We start from the raw sequence: 21,428 nt of genomic DNA, 5'->3' as shown, positions 1-21,428 counted from the left end.
CCAGAGACTTCAAGAAGAATGCGTTGAATTAAGAAGGCTATTGCGAGAAGAGAAAGAGGAGAAACAAAGGTTATTACGCCAGTTGCAAGCCAAGGACAAGGTCTTGGAAAAGCTGCAGCGTGACCCCTATGAGGTAAAAAGTAATTATTCGACTTCGTGTATTTTTCCTAATGTCAATTTCGCCGCTTTTGAAAATCATACCACAGGAATCAGCTCCAAACTGTTAAGGAGAATGGGGTATGAGGGGAAGGGCCTCGGCATTAATGGCGAGGGCATCATAAACCCATCAAAGTAGAAGAATTACCCCATCAGGCAGGACTTGTGTATGTCAGGAAGGAGGTTGGGGAATGCGCCAAAACAGTGAGCGAACCACCAATGACAAATGATGAGAAGCCCTCACCAATTCTTTCCAAATCGACCGTGGAGGTAAAAGATGTTGATTTATCTTCAATTTCATCTTCACATAATATAATTTCTGTTGGAAATGTGGAGATACCCATTACAGGGACAAGCATGAGACTCCTTACCAAGATGAGGTACAAAGGAGAAGGACTTGGTGTTAATGGCCAAGGCATAACTCAGCCATTGGAGGTTGAGAGAAAAACCTTGATTTGCAAGTTTGGGGTACACTGAAGGACAGTGCTCAAAGGTGTCAGAAGCTTCCACGACATTGTTGAACCCATCAAGGAAAGAGGATGATGGGAATACATCACCATCAACCTATGGCAGTATGCATTGCAGAAAAAGAGTTGAGGCAAGCTCTCGTTCCCATGATCGTACCAGAGACCAACAAGAAAGGTATAACAAGTCTCAGTATTCTAATGTTCATTTTGATTACAACCATATTGTTAATAATGAACGAAAATCATGGCATAGAAGAACTTGCAGTTTTTGCGGATTGCATAACCATGTGTTTGCTGAGTGCTGGAGGAGAATAGCAGCACGAAAGAGGATGAGGCGTGAAAGACCCTCTCCAAGGCAGGCAAAGAAGAAGAAGGTAAAGCAAATATAGAGGAAGAAGACTTATTGTAGTCATTGCGACAAAGGTGGTCATCAAAGAGCCACGTGTTGGAGGCTCCATCCAGAGCAGTGTCGCAAGGACAAAGCATCCGTGCACGAACCAGGTGAAACAATTGTTCGACCAGCAAATGTACCACAGGGAGACGACCCATTCACTTTGAAGGTGAAAGATGGTTTTTCTAGGTGTGGTAGAATGTCATGGCCTTGTTTTTAAAATCATGTGTTGCGTGTTAAACTGTAAAAGTGATGATGTGTTTTCCATCACTTGTTGTAGCAGCAATGATGTTTGGCCTTATTTTTGTAAATCATATGTTGCAGTGATGATGTGTTTTCCATCACTTGTTAAAGCAGCAATGGTGTTTGGCCTTATTTTGTAAATCATGTGTTGCAGTGATGATGTGATTTCCATCACTTCTTGAAGCAACCATGATGTTTGGCCTTGTATTGATAGCTAGGGTATTGTTTCCATTTTTATGTAAACTTGACCACAGAGTATGTGTTATAAACTCGTGGCAAGTATGGGATGCTTGGCTCGTTATTGGTCATAGAATTAAGCATGTAATTTGCAAGAGTATTGTACTACAGGTTTGCAGGGGATGCAAGTGTCGGCTCATCACTTATGGCTCCAAAGGACAAAGGTGAAGGAGAAGGAAGGATGGACCTATTAGGACACTTGTGGTGCAAACAATGTACACAGCAGCTGCAGATTATTTTAATGCTTTTGGAGGACCAAAAGCTTTTCAATGGGGAGGATTGATCCAGGTGGATCTTCAAGAAGTACCAGTGGCATGGTAAAAGGCTCAGGTGGCAGGAGGAGATGACATGGCAGACACTCTCAGTGAATGGGGAAGCGCCAAGTGGCAGCCTACCATTGGTCCCGCATATCACAGATCACAAAGGAAAAAGTCATGGCTTAAAGAAAATCGGCCCCAAGCAAGCCATGGTTGCGATGCGATCAAATCGCAATCGCCCATCGCAAAAGGAGAAGGTGAAAGAATCGGCCCCCAAAGCAAGTCCTGGTTGCGATGCGATATATCACAATCGCGTTTCGCAAAGGGAAAGCAGTTGCATGTTGTACTAGGTTTTCATTGATTGGGATTTGCGATATGGACTCCTGGGCCCGATATATTATATATCGCAGTTAATATTTCGTCGAGTCCGCGGATATCGCAGGATGCCTGATGTATGGGCTTTTGGTCTGTCCGCCGATTGGAAATGCCGATGTTGAAAAGGCCGCCAAGTTAAATGTGCGGTTAAAGAGTTTTTCCCATATTTGAAAGGTTGTTGCCGCAAACCCGAGAATCTTTGTATTAAAACAAACCCACCTGCTAAACTTGTCGTTGGCTTAGAACTGCCCTAGAATTGAGAGATTTACCACCAGCATATATAAAGGACTATCCGCATCAAAGAAAGAGGGAGAGCAGCTGCGGGATTTCTCATAATACCATTGCAGAGCAGCGGCACCTGCTCCTGGCAAGTGGCCGAAACCTTGCCTCAAGTATCTAAAGGTTCCAAGAGGTGCAAAAAGCCCGATTATCAGAATTGGGCATTCAGACAAGTGTTTCTGCATGGATTTTCACCAGGATTTCAGTGAAGCCTCCATACATATGACAAGGGAATGTGGAAAACTTCAAACTATATCGAGAGGAATCTCTTCCCATTCAGTTGATCTTGGAGGCTAGAAGAGTTACCCTATCAAAGGAATTGGATCTACTTCTTTGAAGCTAGAAACCAGAGACAACATTCATCTCAACAATATACTCTTTGTTCCAGGTTTGAAGAAAAATGTGCTTTCTATTTCTTATTTAGAAGATACAGGTGAGAGGGTTGCTTTTGTTGATGGCAAAGTCATTGCATGGAGTAAAGGATCTCGTATTGAAGATGCTAAGACTATTGAGATTCATGAGGGGAGATTGTATAGGCTTCTAACACCTCTTCATCAAGCTCCAGTACATATATAAATAAGTCCTTGTGAGCTTTGGCACAAAAGGTTTGTTCATATTCATTATAATATTTTTCCATCTCTAAATCATATGGTTAATGGCATCCTTGAACTAAAAGAAGAGAATGAAGGTGTCTGCAAGGGATGTGCTCTCAGCAAGAATATAAAGAAACCATTTGCAAGCAGTGACACTAGATCCAATGAAATTTTGGATCTTATTCATTCCAATGTTTGTGGACCCATGGCAGAAAAGTCTCTTGGAGATCATCAATATTATGTGGCATTCATTGATGATCACTCTAGGAAAACATAGATATATCTACTCAAGACAAAGGATGAAGTGTTTGAAAAGTTTCAAGAGTTCAAGGCAGAAGTGGAAAATTTGACAGAAAGAAAGATAAAGATCCTGAGATTTGATAATGGTGGAGAGTACACTTCCAAAGATCTTGTGGCTTTTTGTAAGGAAGCAGGAATTAAGAGGGAGCTAATAGTTCCCTACAATCCTCAACAAAATGGTGTGACTGAAAGGAAGAATCGATCGATTGAAGAATGTATCAAAGCCATGCTTCATGATCAAGACCTACCGAAGTTCTTATGGGGAGAAGCAATAGTGACAACAATATATATTCAAAATCAAAGTCCTCACAAAATTCTCAATGACAAGACTCCAGAAGAAGCATTCTCAGGAAAGAAGCCCAATGTTGACCATCTTCGAATATTTGGATACCTTGCATACATTCATATTTCAAAAGACAAAAGAAAGAAATTGGACCCTGCTGGTATGAAAGGCATCTTTGTTGGTTACAGTACATCATCCAAAACCTATAGAGTCTACATTAAGAAAGAACAAAGAAATGAAGTAAGCAAAGATGTCATCTTTGACGAGAGTATTGCATATAAGAAATCCAAGGACAATCCTATCGATTATGATGAAGAAGAAGCACCAATCTTTGAAAAAACCCTGGAACATGACAATAATCAAGAACCTGCAACAAATCGTGAAGATGTTGAAGGACCAAGTAAACCTTTGTAGCAAGTTATCATTCTAGAAACTCGTAAGAGGCCAACGTAGTTAGAAAAACTCTTCAGGAAGTCAAAGGACATGCAGCTGCAAGAGGAACTTTCAGAGAAACCAAGAACCCGAAGAGATATTCTAGATATGCAGCTTACATAACTAAGCTCATTGAAGCAAAACCATCTACTTATGAGGAAGAAGCAAAACATCAAGAATGGAGAAAAGCTATGTAGGAAGAATATCTATCTATTATGAAAAATGATGTATGGGAAATTGTTCCTAGACCAAGTGACAAATCTATTGTCACTTCCAAATGGATATACAAAATTAAACATGCAGTTGATGGGAGCATTGATAAATACAAAGCAAAGTTTGTTGGAAGAGGCTTCTCTCAAGAGGAAGGAGTCGATTATGAGGAAACCTTTGCTCCTACAGCTAGATATACTACCGTCAAATCATTAATCTCTCTGGCAGCCACCATGGGACAAAACATCCACCAGATGGATGCCAAGACAACTTTTTTGAATGGAATGATAGATGAAGTTTACATTGAGCAAACCCAAGGATTTCAAGTCCATAATAAGGAATCACATGTCTGCAAATTAAAGAAAGCTCTTTATGGCTTAAAACAAGCCACTAGAACTTGGTACGCAAGAATGGATGAATATCTTCTAAGACTTGGCTTTGTCAAGAGTTCTACAGATCCAAACCTCTACATCAAAGTGGGCAAGAATGAAACTGTAATCATATTATTATATGTGGATGACTTATTTGTTACGGGTGTAGAGCATCGTATTCAAGAATGTAAGAAGCAGTTGCCAACAGAAATTCACATGAAGGGTCTTGGGCTTATGCACTACTATTTGGGATTGGAGGTCTGGAAGAAATCAAGTGAAATCTATCTTGGTCAAGGGAAATATGTGATCAAGATATTATAGAAGTTTGGCATGATGGACAATAAACCGTTAACAACCCCAATGATTACCAATTTGAAGAAGTTAAGACGTTCCGAATAAAGCCCTATTGATCCTACATGTTACCAACAATTAATTGGATCCTTGATGTATCTTGTGAACACTCATGCTGATATATGCTTTGTAGCAAATGTTCTTAGTCAATTTCAGATGGAGCCAAGACATCATCATTGGATAGCAACTAAACACATTTTGAGGTATCTTCGTGGAACGATACATCACTTCTTGAGATATGTTGGTAAAGAAATATAGCTAGTAGGCTATACAAATTTGCATTGGAGTGGTAGTGCCAATTGATGCTTTAGTTTGGGATCCTCTATGATCTCATGGATGAGCCAAAAATAAGATTTAGTTGCATTAAGTAGTGTTGAAGCAGAATACATTCCAGTGTGTGAAGCTGGAAGAGAAGTTGTTTAGCTGAAAAAGTTGTTATCTAATTTGCTCGAAAGACTGTTGGACCCTACCATTATATGTTGCAATAACCAAAGGAGTATAAGATTGACTAAGGACCCGGTTTTTCATGCTAGTGTTAGTTTTTGTAGCATAGGATGTGTTCTAGCAACAAAATTTGGTGGAGAGGCTAGAATACATCAGATCTCCAAAACCCAAAAATTGTTTCTCGAAATTCCACCTAGAAATTACTTAATTATATTATTAACCAATTTATAAATATTTCCTAAGTCTAAACTTAGGGAATATGGTTAATTAATCAATATTAATGAAGTCAAGTCGAGAATCATCTAGAAACTCACACGGATCGATCCAGAGATGGTCCTAGCAATCGATTATGTGTTAATCTTGGTCATTAGTGCTCCAACAATTGATTATAAGAGGAGGTCGATGTGGTGATGGAGAACACACCAGTGCAGATACTCAGTTGCCCAGGCAATTCGATTTTCTCAGTAGCAATAGCTCAGTAGAGAAGATAGAGACAAAGGGTGAGTAGCAGGTGGAAGAGGAGGGCAACAACATTCCAAGAGGAAGGTTTCTAGTCTCCAGAAGACACAAAGGAAGGAAAGTTGAAATTCTCATAGGACCAGTATAAGCTCTACGCAAAGGGTGATGCAAGAGGCTCAACGCAAAGGCTAGGGAGGTGATTTCAGTGACAGAAATTAGATGTGAGGTGAGAAGAAATTCTCACAATAATTTTGCCAGTATTTTCCTTAGATTGGATTGACAGTTGGGCATCTAAATTATTGCATTCAAAGTTGTTGTTGAAGAATAATAATAAAACCCTCATCTGTTGCACCGGTTTTCCCGCATTGGGCTTTTCCAGGGACAATAGTCCAAAAATAAATTTGTCAAAATTCTTGTTCTAGTATTTCTCAGTTTTCAACATTTTATTTTCTACAGTATTTTTATGGTGAGAATTGCAGTTGTGATTTTATTCGTTGTTTGTCGTAGTAAATAAACTGCATAATTAATTTTTCAGTTAGAAGAATAATTTCCAGTTGCTGCAATAGATAAAAATTTCACATGGTATCTGATCCAAGTTAATCAGCCAAAGAGCTCTGCAAAACGAAGGAAAAGAATTTCCCTTCTCAGCAAGGGCAGCAAGCCGAAATTCCCAAGGGCAACGCAGTATTTTGCCAGGAGGCCGAGTTGCTTGAGGAAAGTTCGATTTTTCTGAGAGGGGCAGAAAAATTCGATCCTTCCAAATCAAGTGATTCCAGAGGCAAAGGGAGTAGCTCAACTTTTTCGTTGAGCAGATCTCTAGCTGGCCATAGAGGTTTATTCAGCAGTTTGCTAGAAGCAGAACCAGCGTTGGGGTGGAAAAGAGGAACAACACACTATAAATTCTTCAACATAACCATGGACAGAAGTAACATTCAGGAGACTTCAGATTTGTCTTCCAAATTGGAAGACGAATTTGCTTGCTTATTAGGATCAGCTTCACAGGGTGTCTAGTATATAGGCAGTGGAGCGTCAGCTCACATGACAGGCGTTAGAGAATATTTCTCTAGCTACAAGGAGGAGCAAATGGACTTCCAGATTACTATGGGAAACAGAACAAAATGTACTACAATATGGAGAGGTACCATATATTTTCATAGGGATTCAAGGCAAGCACCAACGCTACAGATGTATTGCATGTGCCAGGATTGGGTATGAACCTGATTTCAGTATCTCAGTTACAAGATAAGGGGTATGATATTCGCTTCGTAGGGAAGAAAGTGTATGTCAAACACTCAAGCTGGAAAAGGGTAAGACAGATTGAAATTCAAAGTAACAAATTGTATTGATTCTCCAATGGCACTAATAGGCAATGATAGTAGCAATGGGAAGGAGATGAATGAGTTATGGCATAGGAGAATGGGACATCTACACCATGGAGCACTCAAGATGTTCAGAGAAATTGTAACAGGGGTTCCAAAACATGGCACAGAACACGATGATGCATGCAAATGATGCGTACTTGGGAAGTATGCGAAGGTAGCATTTCCAAGAAGTGACACGAGCGCTGATGGTGTGTTAGGACTCATACATTCAAATATTTGCGGCTCAATGTCCACTAGAGCTCTCAGCGATGTCGAATACTTCGTCACCTTTATTGATGACCATTCCAAGAAAACTTGGATCTACTTCTTGAAGACCAAAGATGAGGTCTTCAATCGTTTCAGTTAAAGCTCTCATGGAGAATGCGACAGGGAATAAGATCAAGGTGCTTCGCTCAGATAATGGTGGAGAATATATTGATAAAGACTTCACAGATTTATGTACGAAGGAAGGCATCAAGAGAGAATGGACAGCTCCATATACTCCACAGCAGAATGGTGTAGTGGAGCAAAAAAACAAAACCATTGTTGGAGCTGCAAAGGCTATGTTATATGACCATGATCTAGCCAGATTTTTATGGGCAGAGGCATGTAACACGGCAATATATATTCAGAACAACACTCTTCAAAGAGCATTGGGGAAGAAAACGCCAGGAGGAGTATTCACAGGGAAGAAGCCAAAAGTTAACCACTTCAAAATGTTTGGCAGCGTTGCTTATTGCCGCATGCCAGATGATAAACGTACCAAACTAGATCAGACTGCAAAGAAGGGGTTCTTCATTGGGTACAGCGAAACCTCAAAGGCATACAAAATCTACATTCCTAGCAATATGAAGATTGTAGTAAAGCGAGACATGAAGTTCATGGAGGACTGAGAATTCAAGAGATCTCGTGTGATGCCTGCAGGTGATCAGAATCAGTTATCAGAAGCTCCTTTGGTCCAGCAGCAGGGGCAGTTAGTGGGACCGGTAGGAGGACCGTCACAAGGATCGAGTACTGTGACCAGTACCAATGTTTCCTCAGGTGCAGGAATTCTCAGCAAATGGAGCAGCAGAGACAAGATGAGGAGGAGCTAGTTGAACCTCCCACGACCAGTGGTCGAGCTAGCAGAGAAGTTCAATAGACATTGAGAGATGCAGAGGAGTTTATTGGAACTCCTAAGATGAACAAAAGACATTGCAGACAGCCTGACAGGTAACAAGCGTTGGTGACTCAGGTTGTAGAACCTTCCAGCTTTCAAGAGGCCACATAGCATCAAGTGTGGGTAGATGCCATGGTATAAGAGTATAGCTCTATCATGACGAATGATGTTTGGGAGATAGTGCCAAGGCTGGAAGACAAATCAGTTGTAGGTTCTAGATGGATCTACAAGATCAAATATGTTGCAGACGACAGTGTGGAAAAGTACAAGGCTAGGTTCGTGGCAAAGGGGTATGCACCTAAAGAAGGGATAGATTATGAGACCTTCGCCCCAATTGCCAGATACGCTTCTATCCGATTAGTTATATCCTTGGCAGCTCAAATGGGTGGCAGATTCACCAAATGGACGTCAAGGCAGCCTTCTTGAACGGGGTGATAGAGGAAGAAGTGTACATAGAACAACTAGAGGGCTTTGAGACTCATGAGAGGCACACTCATGTGTGCAGACTGAAGAAAGCTCTATATGGACTCAAGCAAGCTCCCAGGGCATGGTGTGGTAGGATTGGCAGCTACTTGCAGTAGATGGGTTTCATCAAGAGTAACGCAGATCCCAACCTTTACTATTTAATGGTAAAGGTTGAGCCACTCATTCTAGTTTTGTATGTGGATGATCTTTTTTTGACAAGATCATCAGGGCTCATAGAGGACTGCAAGAGTAACCTAGCAGCAGAGTTCGACATGAAGGATTTGGGGTTGATGCACTATTTCCTAAGATTGGAAGTGTGGCAGAAGGATGGGGAGATCTTCCTTGGGCAAGGAAGATGCGCTACAAATATTCTGAAGAGGTTCAAAATGCACGATTGTAGACCCATGATCACCAATTGGAAGAAGATAGATGCATCGAATGACAAGGATGTCGATCCCACCTTGTATAGATAGCTTATTGGGTCTCTCATATATTTGGTAAACACTAGGTCAGATATCGGCTTAGCAATCAAATACCATAAGTCAATTCATGGTAGAGCCAAATAGGGTACATTGGGCAGCAGCGAGCCATATTTTGGATATGTTCGCAGTACAGTCGAGTATGGGTTGAGATATACTCAAGGGGATGACGTCACACTTTGTGGGTACACAAATGCAAATTGGGTAGGCAGTCCAGTGGATAAGGAAAAGTACCTCCATGTACTGATTCAGTGTTGGATCAGGGATGGTTTCTTGGTGTACCAGGAAGCAAAAATCAATAGCACTGAGCTCTGCAAAAGCAAAGTATATGGCAGCCAGCATAGCTACGTGCGAAGCTATATGGCTTTGGAAGCTGCTAGTAAGCTTATTCAGGCAGAGGACGAAGGCGCCCAGTGTCTACTGTGATAATCAGAGTTGCATAAAGCTCTCTGAAAAACCAGTGTTTCATGACTGGTCGAAGCACATCGATATTCGATGTCATTTCATCAGAGATTGTGTACAACATGGAGCAGTCCAGCTACACTATGTTCCCACAGAAGAGCAGATTGCAAATATACTCACAAAAGCTCTAGGCAGAGCTAAGTTCTTATATTTCAGGGAACATATGGGCATGGTGGAAAACCCGTTTCAGTAGCAAGGACAGGTTACTTTGGATGATTCTCAGTTGCAGCAGCAATAGATGAGAGGAAGTTGCAGTGTTGGCAGCAGTATGGCAAGGTCAGCAACAGCACAGATGCAATGTATATCAGAGGTGCGCAGTGGTTGGTGGAAAGTAAGACTAGACATCAGCAGCGTGACAGGAGACGATGCAGAGACAAGGTGTTGCTACAAGGGGTGCAGTAGCACTAGAACACATTCCTCGCAAGAGGAAGTGTTAGTTTTTGTAGCATCAAATGTGTTCTAGCCACAAAATTTGGTGGACAAGCTAGAATACATGAGATCTCCAAAACCCAAAAATCATTTCTGGAAATTCCGCCTAGAAATTACTTAATTAGATTATTAACCAGTTTTTAAATATTTCCTAAGTCTAAACTTAGGGAATATGGTTAATTAATCAATATTAATGAAGTCAAGGCAACAATCATCTAGAAACTCACATGGATCGATCCAGAGATGATCCTAGCCAATTTTAATCTTGGTCGTTGGTGCTCCAACAATTGATTATAAGAGGTGATCGACGTGGTGATGGAGAACACACCAGTGCAGATACTCAGTTGCCCAGGCAGTTCGATTTTCTCAGTAGCAGTAGCTCAGCAGAGAAGATAAAGCCAGAGGGTGAGTAGCAGGTGGAAGAGGAGGGCAATAACATTCCGAAGGAAGTTTTCCAATCCCTAGAAGAGGCAAAGGAAGGAAGGCTGAAATTCTCATAGGGCCAACGTAAGCTCTATGCAGAGGGTGATGCAAGAGACTCAGCGTAGAGGCTAGGGAGGTGATTTCAGTGGAAGAAATTAGCTGTGGGGTGAGAGAAAATTCTCACAATAATTTTTCCAGTATTTTCCTCAGATTAGATTTCCAGTTGGGCATCTAAATTATTGTACTTAGAATTGTTGTTGAAGAATAATAATAAAACCCTCATCTGCTACACCAGTTTTCCCGCATTAGGCTTTTTCGAGGACAATTGTCCAAAAATAACTATGTCAAAATTCTTGTGCTAGAATTTCTCAGTTTTTAGTATTTTATTTTCTGCAGTATTTTTATGGTGAGAATTGCAGTTGCGATTTTATTCATCGTTTGCCACAACAAATAAACTGCAAAATTAATTTTTCAGTTAGAAGAATAATTTCCAGTTGCTGCAATAGATAAAAAATTCACAGCTAGGACGAAGCATATCAATAATAAGTATCATTACATTCGAAGCTTGGTGCGGGATGGGGTCATGAAGCTACACTACATCTCCACCGATGAACAAGTAGCTCATATTTTGACGAAGTCTGTTAATATTTATGGTATGTTCTATGCTTGCAACAATAACTTCAATGTCTTATTAGCCCAATAACAATTTCACTTCAGATTCCAATAGCAATCACAATAAACTTCAAAAATCACTTAGCATATACTTTAGATCATCAATGAGAGTAATTGTAGATAGAACATCATCAATAATATGCGTAGGAAGACAAGCCCAGACAATGAACATGGACATTTAGGCTAACATTAGGGAAAACCCCACAAGGGGAAAACCCAACCAATCCTCCTTATTGATAAATATCAAATGTCCAACAGAGACAGAAAATCCAATTTTGTACAATGATGACAAAGTCAAAGTCAAAACTTTGACTATCCAAAGAAAGATGACCAACCAGAATCAATGCCAAAACAAGAAGCCCAATCTAATCCAAATCTGTCTCTGTCAAATCTGCAATTTTGAAGTCTGTCAACACTAGTCAACTTGCCCTAACCAGTCCAGTCAACAGTGGTCAAACATAGTCAAACAGCCTCCAATCAATTCGATCAAACCAACAAGGAACTCAACCTCTTCATCAAGTCAAAGTCAACCCAAAGAAGAGATGGAAAAACTAGTCAAACAAAATCAACGCTCTGTGATCAAATCCTATAATTATGCCTACAGTCAATGTTGATCAACCTATCCAAAATTCCTCGTTTTGTGTGCCAATGGATGTGGCCTGCCTAAATAGAATTTTTCCAAGTCAAATCGCAGTAAAACAGTCTCTCAAAGTCCTCTATCAACACTTGTCAAAGTCAGCTGCAAAAACTCAACACAGGGAAAAACAGAGCTGCCAAGGAACCCTTCGCACTCGTGGAAAGAAGATGTTGCCTTAGGTTGTGCGAACCAATCTGAACATGAGGGAGAAGATGTGTAACCGAGATGATGCCAAAATGAGGTGAACTTGACTTATATTTATAATGGACAACATGGGGTCAAGGGTCACATCTCTTAACCAAGGGGGCCAACTTGAAGAAATGCCATTTGTAGGAGTGCAAAAATTCTAACTTTCGAGATCAAGGAAGATGCCATCAAGGGTGATCAAAATGTGTGAATAAGCCATCAAGAAGGGGCTTCCAAGTAGAGAATTAGCCCCTAGTTACACTCTTTAACAAAGTCTCTTCCGAATAAGAAGCTTGAGTACTTGAGAGACAAGCTTGGACTTGTTAACATCTCCTTTCTAATTGAGAGGGAGTGATTTGGGACACTATATTCTCCATAGTTGTCATGCACTAAGTCAGGACCAACCACCGTACATCTAGTGTATCACACTAGGATGGAGAATGGAGAATCGATAAGCATCTAGGACTTGTACTCCTTGAGGATTGGGAATCCAAGAAAGGAAGTAGTCCTGTGGACCGATACTCTTTGAGGATGTGGCAGTGTATCCAAGATAAGAGTAGTCAAAGAGGACCGATATTCTTTGAGGATTGGGAATCCAAGATAGAAATAGTCCTAGAAGGACATACCTTGTGAACATTTGGATGGGGTATGTGCCTTGAGAGGTCGGTGTCCATATGTATGCCTCCCAGCATTGTGCTCTAATCTAGTGGAGAGTTAGAGCTTGTCATTCTAAGGACTTGCTATCCTTGACATTAACAATGTTGGTTGTGATGCTTGCTAGATGGCTTATCAATCTAACTCTTCTTATGAGAACTTTTCAATTTGAGAATTCATGTACCTTGTTGTAAAATTATGAATACCTCCGTAGTTACGAGGGAATGTTAGAAAATGTAACTAGGTTCGGTCTTCATAATTGTACTTGTACTTGTAGCAATGTAAATTTTGTGAAAAAGAAAAGAGAAAAAGAAAAATTATTATTATTATTCTAGATAAGCATGTTCTTCATGCTTCTAGGGCTTCTAGAATCAATAAGAAAGTTTGTCATGAGTCAAAGTCTCATTCGAGAAATTTGTAATAGAAAGAAATTATTATTTTTAAGTCTAGAAGAGTCTATTTGACCCCCAAGACCACAAGAAAGGCTATAAAAGGAAAAGACTTCGACCTCATTTGGACAGATTCACTCACAAGTTTGATCTCCAAGCAAGAGAAGCGGAATCAACAGCAAAGGCCAAGGAGAAGAAGAGCAAGGCAAGCACGAAGAAGAATCTTTCTATTTTTTGGCATCTTTTGTTCACATGTGAGAGATTCTAGGGCATCCATACAAGTTGCAGGGCCGAAATTCTCTGAAGCTGCAAGGCCGAAATTTTTGTGAAGCTAGAGGAACAAAATTCTGTGAAGTTGGGCCGAAATTTTGGTTTTGAAGTTGTTGACCTTATGAAGTTTGACTTGTTTGAGGAAGATTTCTTTGGAGGGTTGACTTGGTGCTTGACGAGGTCCTGAGAATAATTTTTCTGGGTTTTCCCGGAACTTGGAGCTTATATCTTGTGTTCCTGTGTTCTTGTGATCTTCATGTACTTTATGGTTTTGACAATTGCTTGATGAAGAAGATATAATAAAGTAATTAAACACCAACAATCTGACAAGTAATTATCAAGTTAAGAGGAATCAACCCTAATTTGCAGCACCCTTGACTTCTCAACAATTTCGACCTGCACATGTGGGCTATTAGTGGCTTATTTTATTATATTTAGCTATTGGGTTGGCTTGTAACCCATTTTCTTCATGTAGAAATGAAATTGAACTTGCCATATGGATTTTGGACAAATTAATTTTAGCGATTGACCTCATATAAATATAGGATCACTCCATTCTCTTTTTTCATCATCAGTCTTGGATTTTGGCCTTCTTCAAAGAGCTCAACTTAGCCTAGTGTAACTCACTACCTGTGGAGATGTAATATTTTTGGAGCTATTGCTATTGGAGAATGATTTTTGTCATGGAAATGTCTTTTGGGATTGAAAAAAGACCATTTCTTGGAAGAATTGTAAATTTAATTGCAGATTTTTATTGCTTTTCATGTGATAAATTTTTCCATGTCTGATTGCATTTAATTTATGCAAAATCTTGCTTGATTATTGCATGTTAAATTTATCTTCCTTGAAATCCATAAGGGGGCTCCTAGAAAGCGTCCCTTAACTGAATTCTCCCCTCACAAAAAAGAAAGCTAGGGTTTATCAAGTGACAGGTAAGGTTTTCCCCCTTCATCCAAGCATTTTTCACTCTCTTAAATTTAGCACTAAAGACTCCATCACCCAAGTAGGAATAGACACTAGGAATCTTTGTGTTGGTAAAAATTCACAAAAACTGCAATATTTTCTTTCCTTTTATTTTTCTAATTCCTTTTAAGGCAAGCTGCTAGGGCTTGTTGGTAGGGCTGAATTCAATTAGGGCAAATACTTGGATGGATGTTGAAGCTGAATTGGCTTGAATTTTACTTTGTTGATCCTTATCACTTAAAATCTAGCACTTTACATGGTTAAAATTTCCCCAATAGGGATGATACCATCCTCCCTAAGCAATTTGAGCCCTCGAACATCCCCAACCTTATCTAGGGCTTCAATTTAGGGCTTAATATGAAGGTTTGCCTTCTCTCTTTGTTGATTAAATCATTTGCAAACCTTTTCTTGGTGCTTGTATGCCTATGCATTTCTTTGTTGATCTATATCTTAAAAACCCTTGGCCACATGTGCCTCTTTTAAGGCTTAGTATATGATTCACAGCTCGTTGTCCATTGAAGAAGTATCCATATTTAGCCTCTCATTTACAACACCATGAGCCATCTAACTTCGAATATCCTTTAGGTGATTTCCGGGAAAACTCCCTTGTGGTACAATTCCACTAAAGTGCAGGAGGATTGTAGAGGTGACAATGGCAATCCACTTCATTATTGCAACAAGGTTTGGCTTTTGCTTTGTGAGGCCTCTCACAAGTCCTACTAGATTTTGAGGCAAGAGTCACCATTGGCAGCCAGCACAATAAATCCCTTTTGTATTGAGGAGATAAAGTTCTCCCAGACTTATGTGTATGATCAGATTCATCACAATACATAACCCATCGCTCTGACCAAAACTGCACCTTTTTGTTGGTGTGAGTAACATGGTTCATAGAAAGTAGTTTTGGGCCTAGAACATCAAGAACTTCTCCAAATTTGGTGTTCCTAATAAGGTCATTATCACATGTAGAAACTACTAGGGGTGATTCATTGTCAATGACAACTTCCTCTCCATTATGTTTTCATTGGTAGTTGGAGAGTAAGTGAGGCATTTTGTCATATGCCTAAGGAAGTTGGCAACCCATTCTTGTGAAGAGGACCAGCATGCACTGTGAGAGTCCATAAGACTCTGCTGCCTTTATCAACTCTGATAGCAAATCATGGTACCAGCGTTGCTCTGAAAAAATTACAATAATTTAGGCAGAAAAGAGAGAAAAGGGAGTGCATTGCCATAGGAAAAGGGTACATGTTTCCGTAAAAATCCTTAAATCTGCTGAAAAGACCAAAAACTGCACAAAAAGGGAGGGTGCTAGTAAAAGAAAAGTGCTGAAAACTTTTGCTGAAACAATTTTTTCTTTCTAAAAAAACAAGATAGCACAAGAGGTGATCACACTAGCTCCAATACCATGTTGAGATCATATGAAGACAGTATATCTAAGGTGATATCTCCAACAAACCCTAATCCAACCATCGAACTGGCAGATATAACAACACTTACTATGGCTCACAAGAATGAAATTCACATATCATATCTTCATCCAAAAGAGATCAACCATAACCAAGAACAATCAACCACAAAAATAGAGCGGAACCCCACAAGTAGAGTGAATTCTTTAGAAGTACCCTTGGGCAAAGAATGAACGAATGGCATGATACAATTTTTTCACGGCTAGGTTTTAGATCTGAGGCTAGATCTAGGCGGCTAATTTCTGCGGTCAGATCTAGATCTAATCTTATCTTCTGTCTTATTTGTCTGCGGCTGGGTTCTACAAGCAAGTAAAATATGGCTCCGAGCTTCGCAAAAATAACTGGTGGCTCATCCGCCTCTGGAGGGCAATCCCCTGCCCATATCGTGAGTGAAGCCCCAGCTCCCACTATCCAAGTGGTCCAGGACTCACTCGATGAAGCTTTGAAGTTCTCCGAAAGTGCCCTAATTTGCCAGTTCAATGGTTTTTTGCCGCGGCTGATAGCACTCCACAATTGGATCTCGGAGGTATGGAAGCCTATCATTTCTGATGAAATTAATATCTACCCCTGTGCTAGAGGTTTCTTTATAGTAGATTTCGAAAATCCTGAAAGCAGACAATGTATTCTAGATTCCGGCCCTTGGTTTTGGGAAAAATCAGGCCTATTCATGAATCCATGGAACCCATCATTCGATCCCTCTACAGCAGTGATAACCTCAGCACCAGTTTGGGTGAGATTGCCAAGCCTACCCTTGCATCTATGGAATCTCTCCTCGCTAAAAGCCATCGGAAATGCAATTGGGAAATTTTACTGCAGGTGCCCAGAAACAGAGGAATATGCCAGAACCACCTATGCACGCATCTGTGTGGAAATGGATTTCAGCGCCGGATTCCCAGCTGAAATAAACCTAACAAGTAAAGACTATGTGTGGAACCAGAAGCTTGATTATGAAAGTGTCCTCTTCAGATGTCGATCATGCTTTGAGACGGGGCATCTAGCCAAAAATTGCCCAAAAGCCTCTGAGAAAAATTTTGCTAGAAAAAACCACCACAGATCTACATGGTGGGAAGGAGCACAAAAAGAACACTGCACTGTCATCAAACAAGAAGAATATTCTAGAGAAAATGAGTCACAAGAAATCAAGGAAGAAGGAAACAACTCTCAAAACAAGCAAGGAGAAAGCCCGCCCCAACAAATCAACAGTTATGAGGATTTGAATACCGCGGAAAATAAATCTTCATTTAACAGCAAAGCAGATCTCCTAAACCAAACTTCTTCTCCGACTATAGATCGCGAAGCTAAGACACCAATGTCCCAAGAACCAGAAGAGATGAAGGAGATGCAAGACAAAGGAAGTTGGAAGACCGTAGAGAAAAGAAAGAAAGCTACAACACCAATCTCGCCAAGAAAGACGAGGAGCCAGACAAGTAAAAATTAAGAAAATTGTAGGTCCGATAGACCAATTTGGTCTCAGTGGACGTTAACCATCATCATCATCATCACAAATGAGTGTAACCTTGCATTTATGCACATCCTTTAGTGGTAAGGTGCTAGGCGCAAGAGAGTGACTAAGCCGACCTAGTCAAATATAGAAAATTCCATAGATTGATTAGTTAGGTACCCATGTGTAAGCTCCATACAGCCATTTGATCAATAGAATGGATTGACACATGGCCTCAAGTGAAAATCAACCACACGATCTCAACAAGTACTAGATTTTTTTTATATATGTATTTTTATCATACCATATCATATTTTCGGTACCTTGCAACAAAGTTCAAACCATTACTCCTTTTGTAATGAACCTTGCTTTAGCTGATAATTATGTCCAACAGATAACTCAAATGCACTGAAAAACCAAAAAAAAAAAAGTACGGAAAACTTCTTGAAACACTTACCTCGAAAAGGTGATCTAAGAAAAAATGTGACAATGAGCCAGCAGAAATCAGTAACAAGCATTGCAACCTGCTTAGAGGTACCTGAAAGCATTTATGAGATCAAAATAAGAGAATATTGACAAAATTGCACCTCTACAATTAGAAGAAAACATCCTATTTTATCTTTATTTACTCTCCTTCAGATGTTTTATCTTTTTTCTTCTGACAGTAGGCAGTGAGACAACAAGGAAATCAAAAAACAAAAATATGTCACAAGTGAGGTGCACATCTTACATACCATATATTTATTCTATGTCACCTAAGCATGGAGTACCAGGGCTTACTTCTATGGTCAGCCACAAGAGAATATACGAGTTTGGACATATATCAATGGATGAATTCACCCAAATCCGCCCAATAAGCCACTACTGTACATATAAAATTAAATTGAAACTTAATAACGTAGCATCAAGGCGGGAATGGGAATGAGGACAGGAAAGTGAACAAAATGAAAGAAACGGGTCTCCTGGATAGGTTCTGGTAATAGGAAGTTATTTCCTGAAGTTATGTAATAGGACTACTTTACATAGTTGATACAATGAGCACCTCCAGTAGTTGCTCACTGCAATTGCAATATAGAACATACTTACACAATACATATATTCAGATAATATCTATATAGAAAGATAGATAGATATATTGCATACCTTCAAAAGATCTAAACCCTACTAGCAACATATTAACCTTCCTAAAGATGGCTTACTCACCCCAGATAGAGCGCTGAGGAAGCCCTTTTTCAGTGCAACTTTCGAGACCCAGCTGTAAAATACTGAAAGAGGAATACCAAGGATAAGAATATAATACAAGGGATCATGAACGATATCCATAATTCTTGATCCCAGGCTTTGGCCCATCGCAATAGTAGAAGTTAACCATTCCGAAAATGAACCGATATCAGGACCCAGAAAGGCATTGACGGCATAGATGAGGCAATGGTGAGGTGTGAATCTCCCTTTGGAGACACTCATGAGTCCTGTACCCACTGCAAGGGTGTACATCAGATGAGGCCCTGGACCTGGCATGTTTAACTCTTATGTCCCTCCCTTCCACTGTTAAAAGAAAAACCAATACAGCACAGTATCAAAATAATGAATAAACACACAAAATTTCAGCTGCTCCATATAAACTAAAATCCCAAATGCCTATGATAATGCCCACCTTATCAGATCTAATATACACCGATTTCACTTTAATTTAATAATAAAATTACAAGGAACTTGACACAATCTTAAACCCCAAAGGAATCCATAAGACAAGTAATATAACATTATGCTGCAAGGAAAAAACATTCGTTGCGATTGCATTACCTACCCAACAGTCTTTCCTCCTTCAGTTCTTTAAGGTAATTGTACAGGGATCGATACTCTGCAAGAGATTAACAAACAAAAACCCAAATATGAACTTAAAACCCAAATGCCTATGATACCCACCTCAATTGGATATTTACATTGATGTCAGTGTTTTTTTTTTTCAACAGTGATAGAAGAACGACCCAGGTGTTGTGACCAAAATTGTGTGAGGCTAGATCAACTCATCGAGTTTGATGGAAGAATGACTTGGATGTTATCAGTAAGAAAAATGACTTGGATATTGTCATTAAGATTGTGCAGGGCTTATTGACCTGAATACAGAGCTTATCGAACCTAAATACCCTGCGAGACATATTTTTGTCCTCCATATTCTCACTTTCTACCCAATCCGGCTCCTCTCATAAAATTTAAATTTAAATTATTAGAAAAGCTAAATCCGCACAACCTGCACTTCATAATTCCAATGCAATTTCAATTGAGAAATAAAGAACTATGCAATAAAACAGTTACTAGGAACTCGGCACAATCTTAACCGGAAGTATAAGGCAGTGCGGTAAGAATAAAGAAATCGTTGGGATTGCAGCACCTACCCAACAGCCTTCAATATCTTATTTGGATCGAAACCGTAAAATTCAAAAGAAAAATGAAAAAAAAAAAACCAGACTTCATTAATTACGGGATCGATGCCGCAAATGATGACTTGGGAATTTTGGATTGATATTCAGTTCCATTTTCTTAATTTATGAGTCGTTTTATGTTGAGAGGTTTTTTAAAGTTGGGAAATATTTTATTTATGATATTGTTGTAGCGGGTGCAATATTTTCCAAAATTTTGGTCTTCGTGTTTTTTTTTTGTTTTTTCTCGATGATTGTAAACACTCAAGCTCATCTCATGAGCTCTTGTTAAGTTTTTACATTTTTTTTGTTTAACCATTCATTAGTCATATTTTTAGCATGTTGGTTGTAATGTCATGCTTGTGGTCTTGTTTGGGCTATGTTGAAGGTCTATTTTCGTGTGTACAAGTTGTGTTCGCTATGTAAACATTTGTTGCATTCACACACGAAGTTGTATGCAATGTCGCACAAGTGTTGTCACAATCGTTCAACAATCTATCTCAAGCATTGCACTTGTCACTTACACCCTTTGGTTCGTCACACTAAGCATATGTTGTCTTGTTGGTTTGAGATGTCTTATCGTCAAGTCATGTTGAGTGTGTGTCCTCGAGGTCATGTATACATGAGTTCACTCGCTTACACACTTAACCATTTTGCCAAAGATTTGTCGATCAGACCACTCTCCACCAACCAGACCTCCACTGAGCTGCACTGTGCAGTCTCAGCCCTTAGTGACCAAGTACTGCTACCCAGAATTGCACAGAGCTTGAGTCTGCCTCCCAAACAGTATGCATTGCGCAATTCTAGAATCAACTTGGCTGACTGTAAATTTTGATTGTAAGAGAAAAAAATATGCACGTCAGATTCTACTTTTTCTTTTATTGATAAAGGTGTTTTATGCAGAATTTTTACTTTAACTTTTATAGGCAAATCCAAAAGATGATGTGAATTTCTACCAATTGTCTCTGTTTACAATTGCAATGATTTTTTAACAAAGTTCCTTCACACATTCGAAGATTATGATTATGAATATGTATGTAACGAACTTGAAAATCAACGCCAATTTGAAAATGAATTTACAATAGATTTCACCATTAGATTTAAACTGAAATGTTTAAAAATTTAAATATCAAGATAAACCTTCAGATATTGAATTAACATAATAACTTCAATATATACTTTAAGTTCCTAGCATTCCAACTAATTGCCAAAAATGAGAAGATGATTTGCATTCCAACTAATTGCCAAAAATGAGAAGATGATTTTTTTTTAATGTTTATTGCCTATTTCTAAAGAAATTGTTCCTCAAAATGGAATCACTATTCTATTCAAACAAAAAATGTACAAATTGCCAATGAACAATTTAAAAAAATATGTAAGTGCATCCTGCCAAAATAATATTAATCCTGGCATTGTTCTAATTCATGTTGTTGCTGATGAACTTTTCATAAATATAACAAAATTGTTTCTATAATCAAGAGCGAGATTTGGAATCAAGAATGCAAAATGAAACAAGCAAGAGGACCTTTCTAATAGTGTTCTCCCGACAACAAATCCCTCTTAATATTGGATTTCAATAAATGAATTTCAACCATATGATTTCAGGGATTTAAATTTCCATTTGCCACAATATATAAATAATCAAATTCAACACGTTCCTAAAATTATTGCAAATTATGATGAATTTGATATTAGTGCTAAGAATAA

The 21,428-nt window shown here is 39.2% G+C and overlaps 1 protein-coding gene across 3 annotated transcripts in view; it reads right to left on the bottom strand.

The window, feature by feature from the left end:
* LOC149243144 (uncharacterized) overlaps positions 1 to 19,854 on the bottom strand; it is an 83,298-nt gene extending 63,444 nt beyond the window's left edge. Inside the window, exons 1-4 of one of the 3 annotated variants that reach the window (XM_089374431.1) lie at positions 19,698 to 19,854; positions 19,105 to 19,162; positions 18,505 to 18,846; positions 17,759 to 17,839 (exon numbers count right to left, since the gene is read on the bottom strand). In XM_089374431.1, the coding sequence (XP_089230557.1) occupies positions 17,759 to 17,839; positions 18,505 to 18,819 (396 nt within the window). In that variant the 5' untranslated portion in view covers positions 18,820 to 18,846; positions 19,105 to 19,162; positions 19,698 to 19,854. Of the gene's footprint in view, positions 1 to 17,758; positions 17,840 to 18,504; positions 18,847 to 19,104 lie in introns of all 3 variants that reach the window. The other 2 variants (XM_089374430.1, XM_089374432.1) reach the window with 2 other exon arrangements.
* Between the last annotated feature and the right edge of the window lie 1,574 nt (positions 19,855 to 21,428).

This window comes from Pinus tabuliformis, chromosome 8, assembly GCF_031772625.1.
Source record: "Pinus tabuliformis cultivar Carrire ecotype Pingquan chromosome 8, CPIR1, whole genome shotgun sequence".
NCBI classification, from domain to species: Eukaryota; Viridiplantae; Streptophyta; class Pinopsida; order Pinales; family Pinaceae; genus Pinus; species Pinus tabuliformis.
The sequence above is the reverse complement of the archived record's forward strand: the minus strand, read 5'-3'. Positions and strand labels throughout refer to the sequence as shown.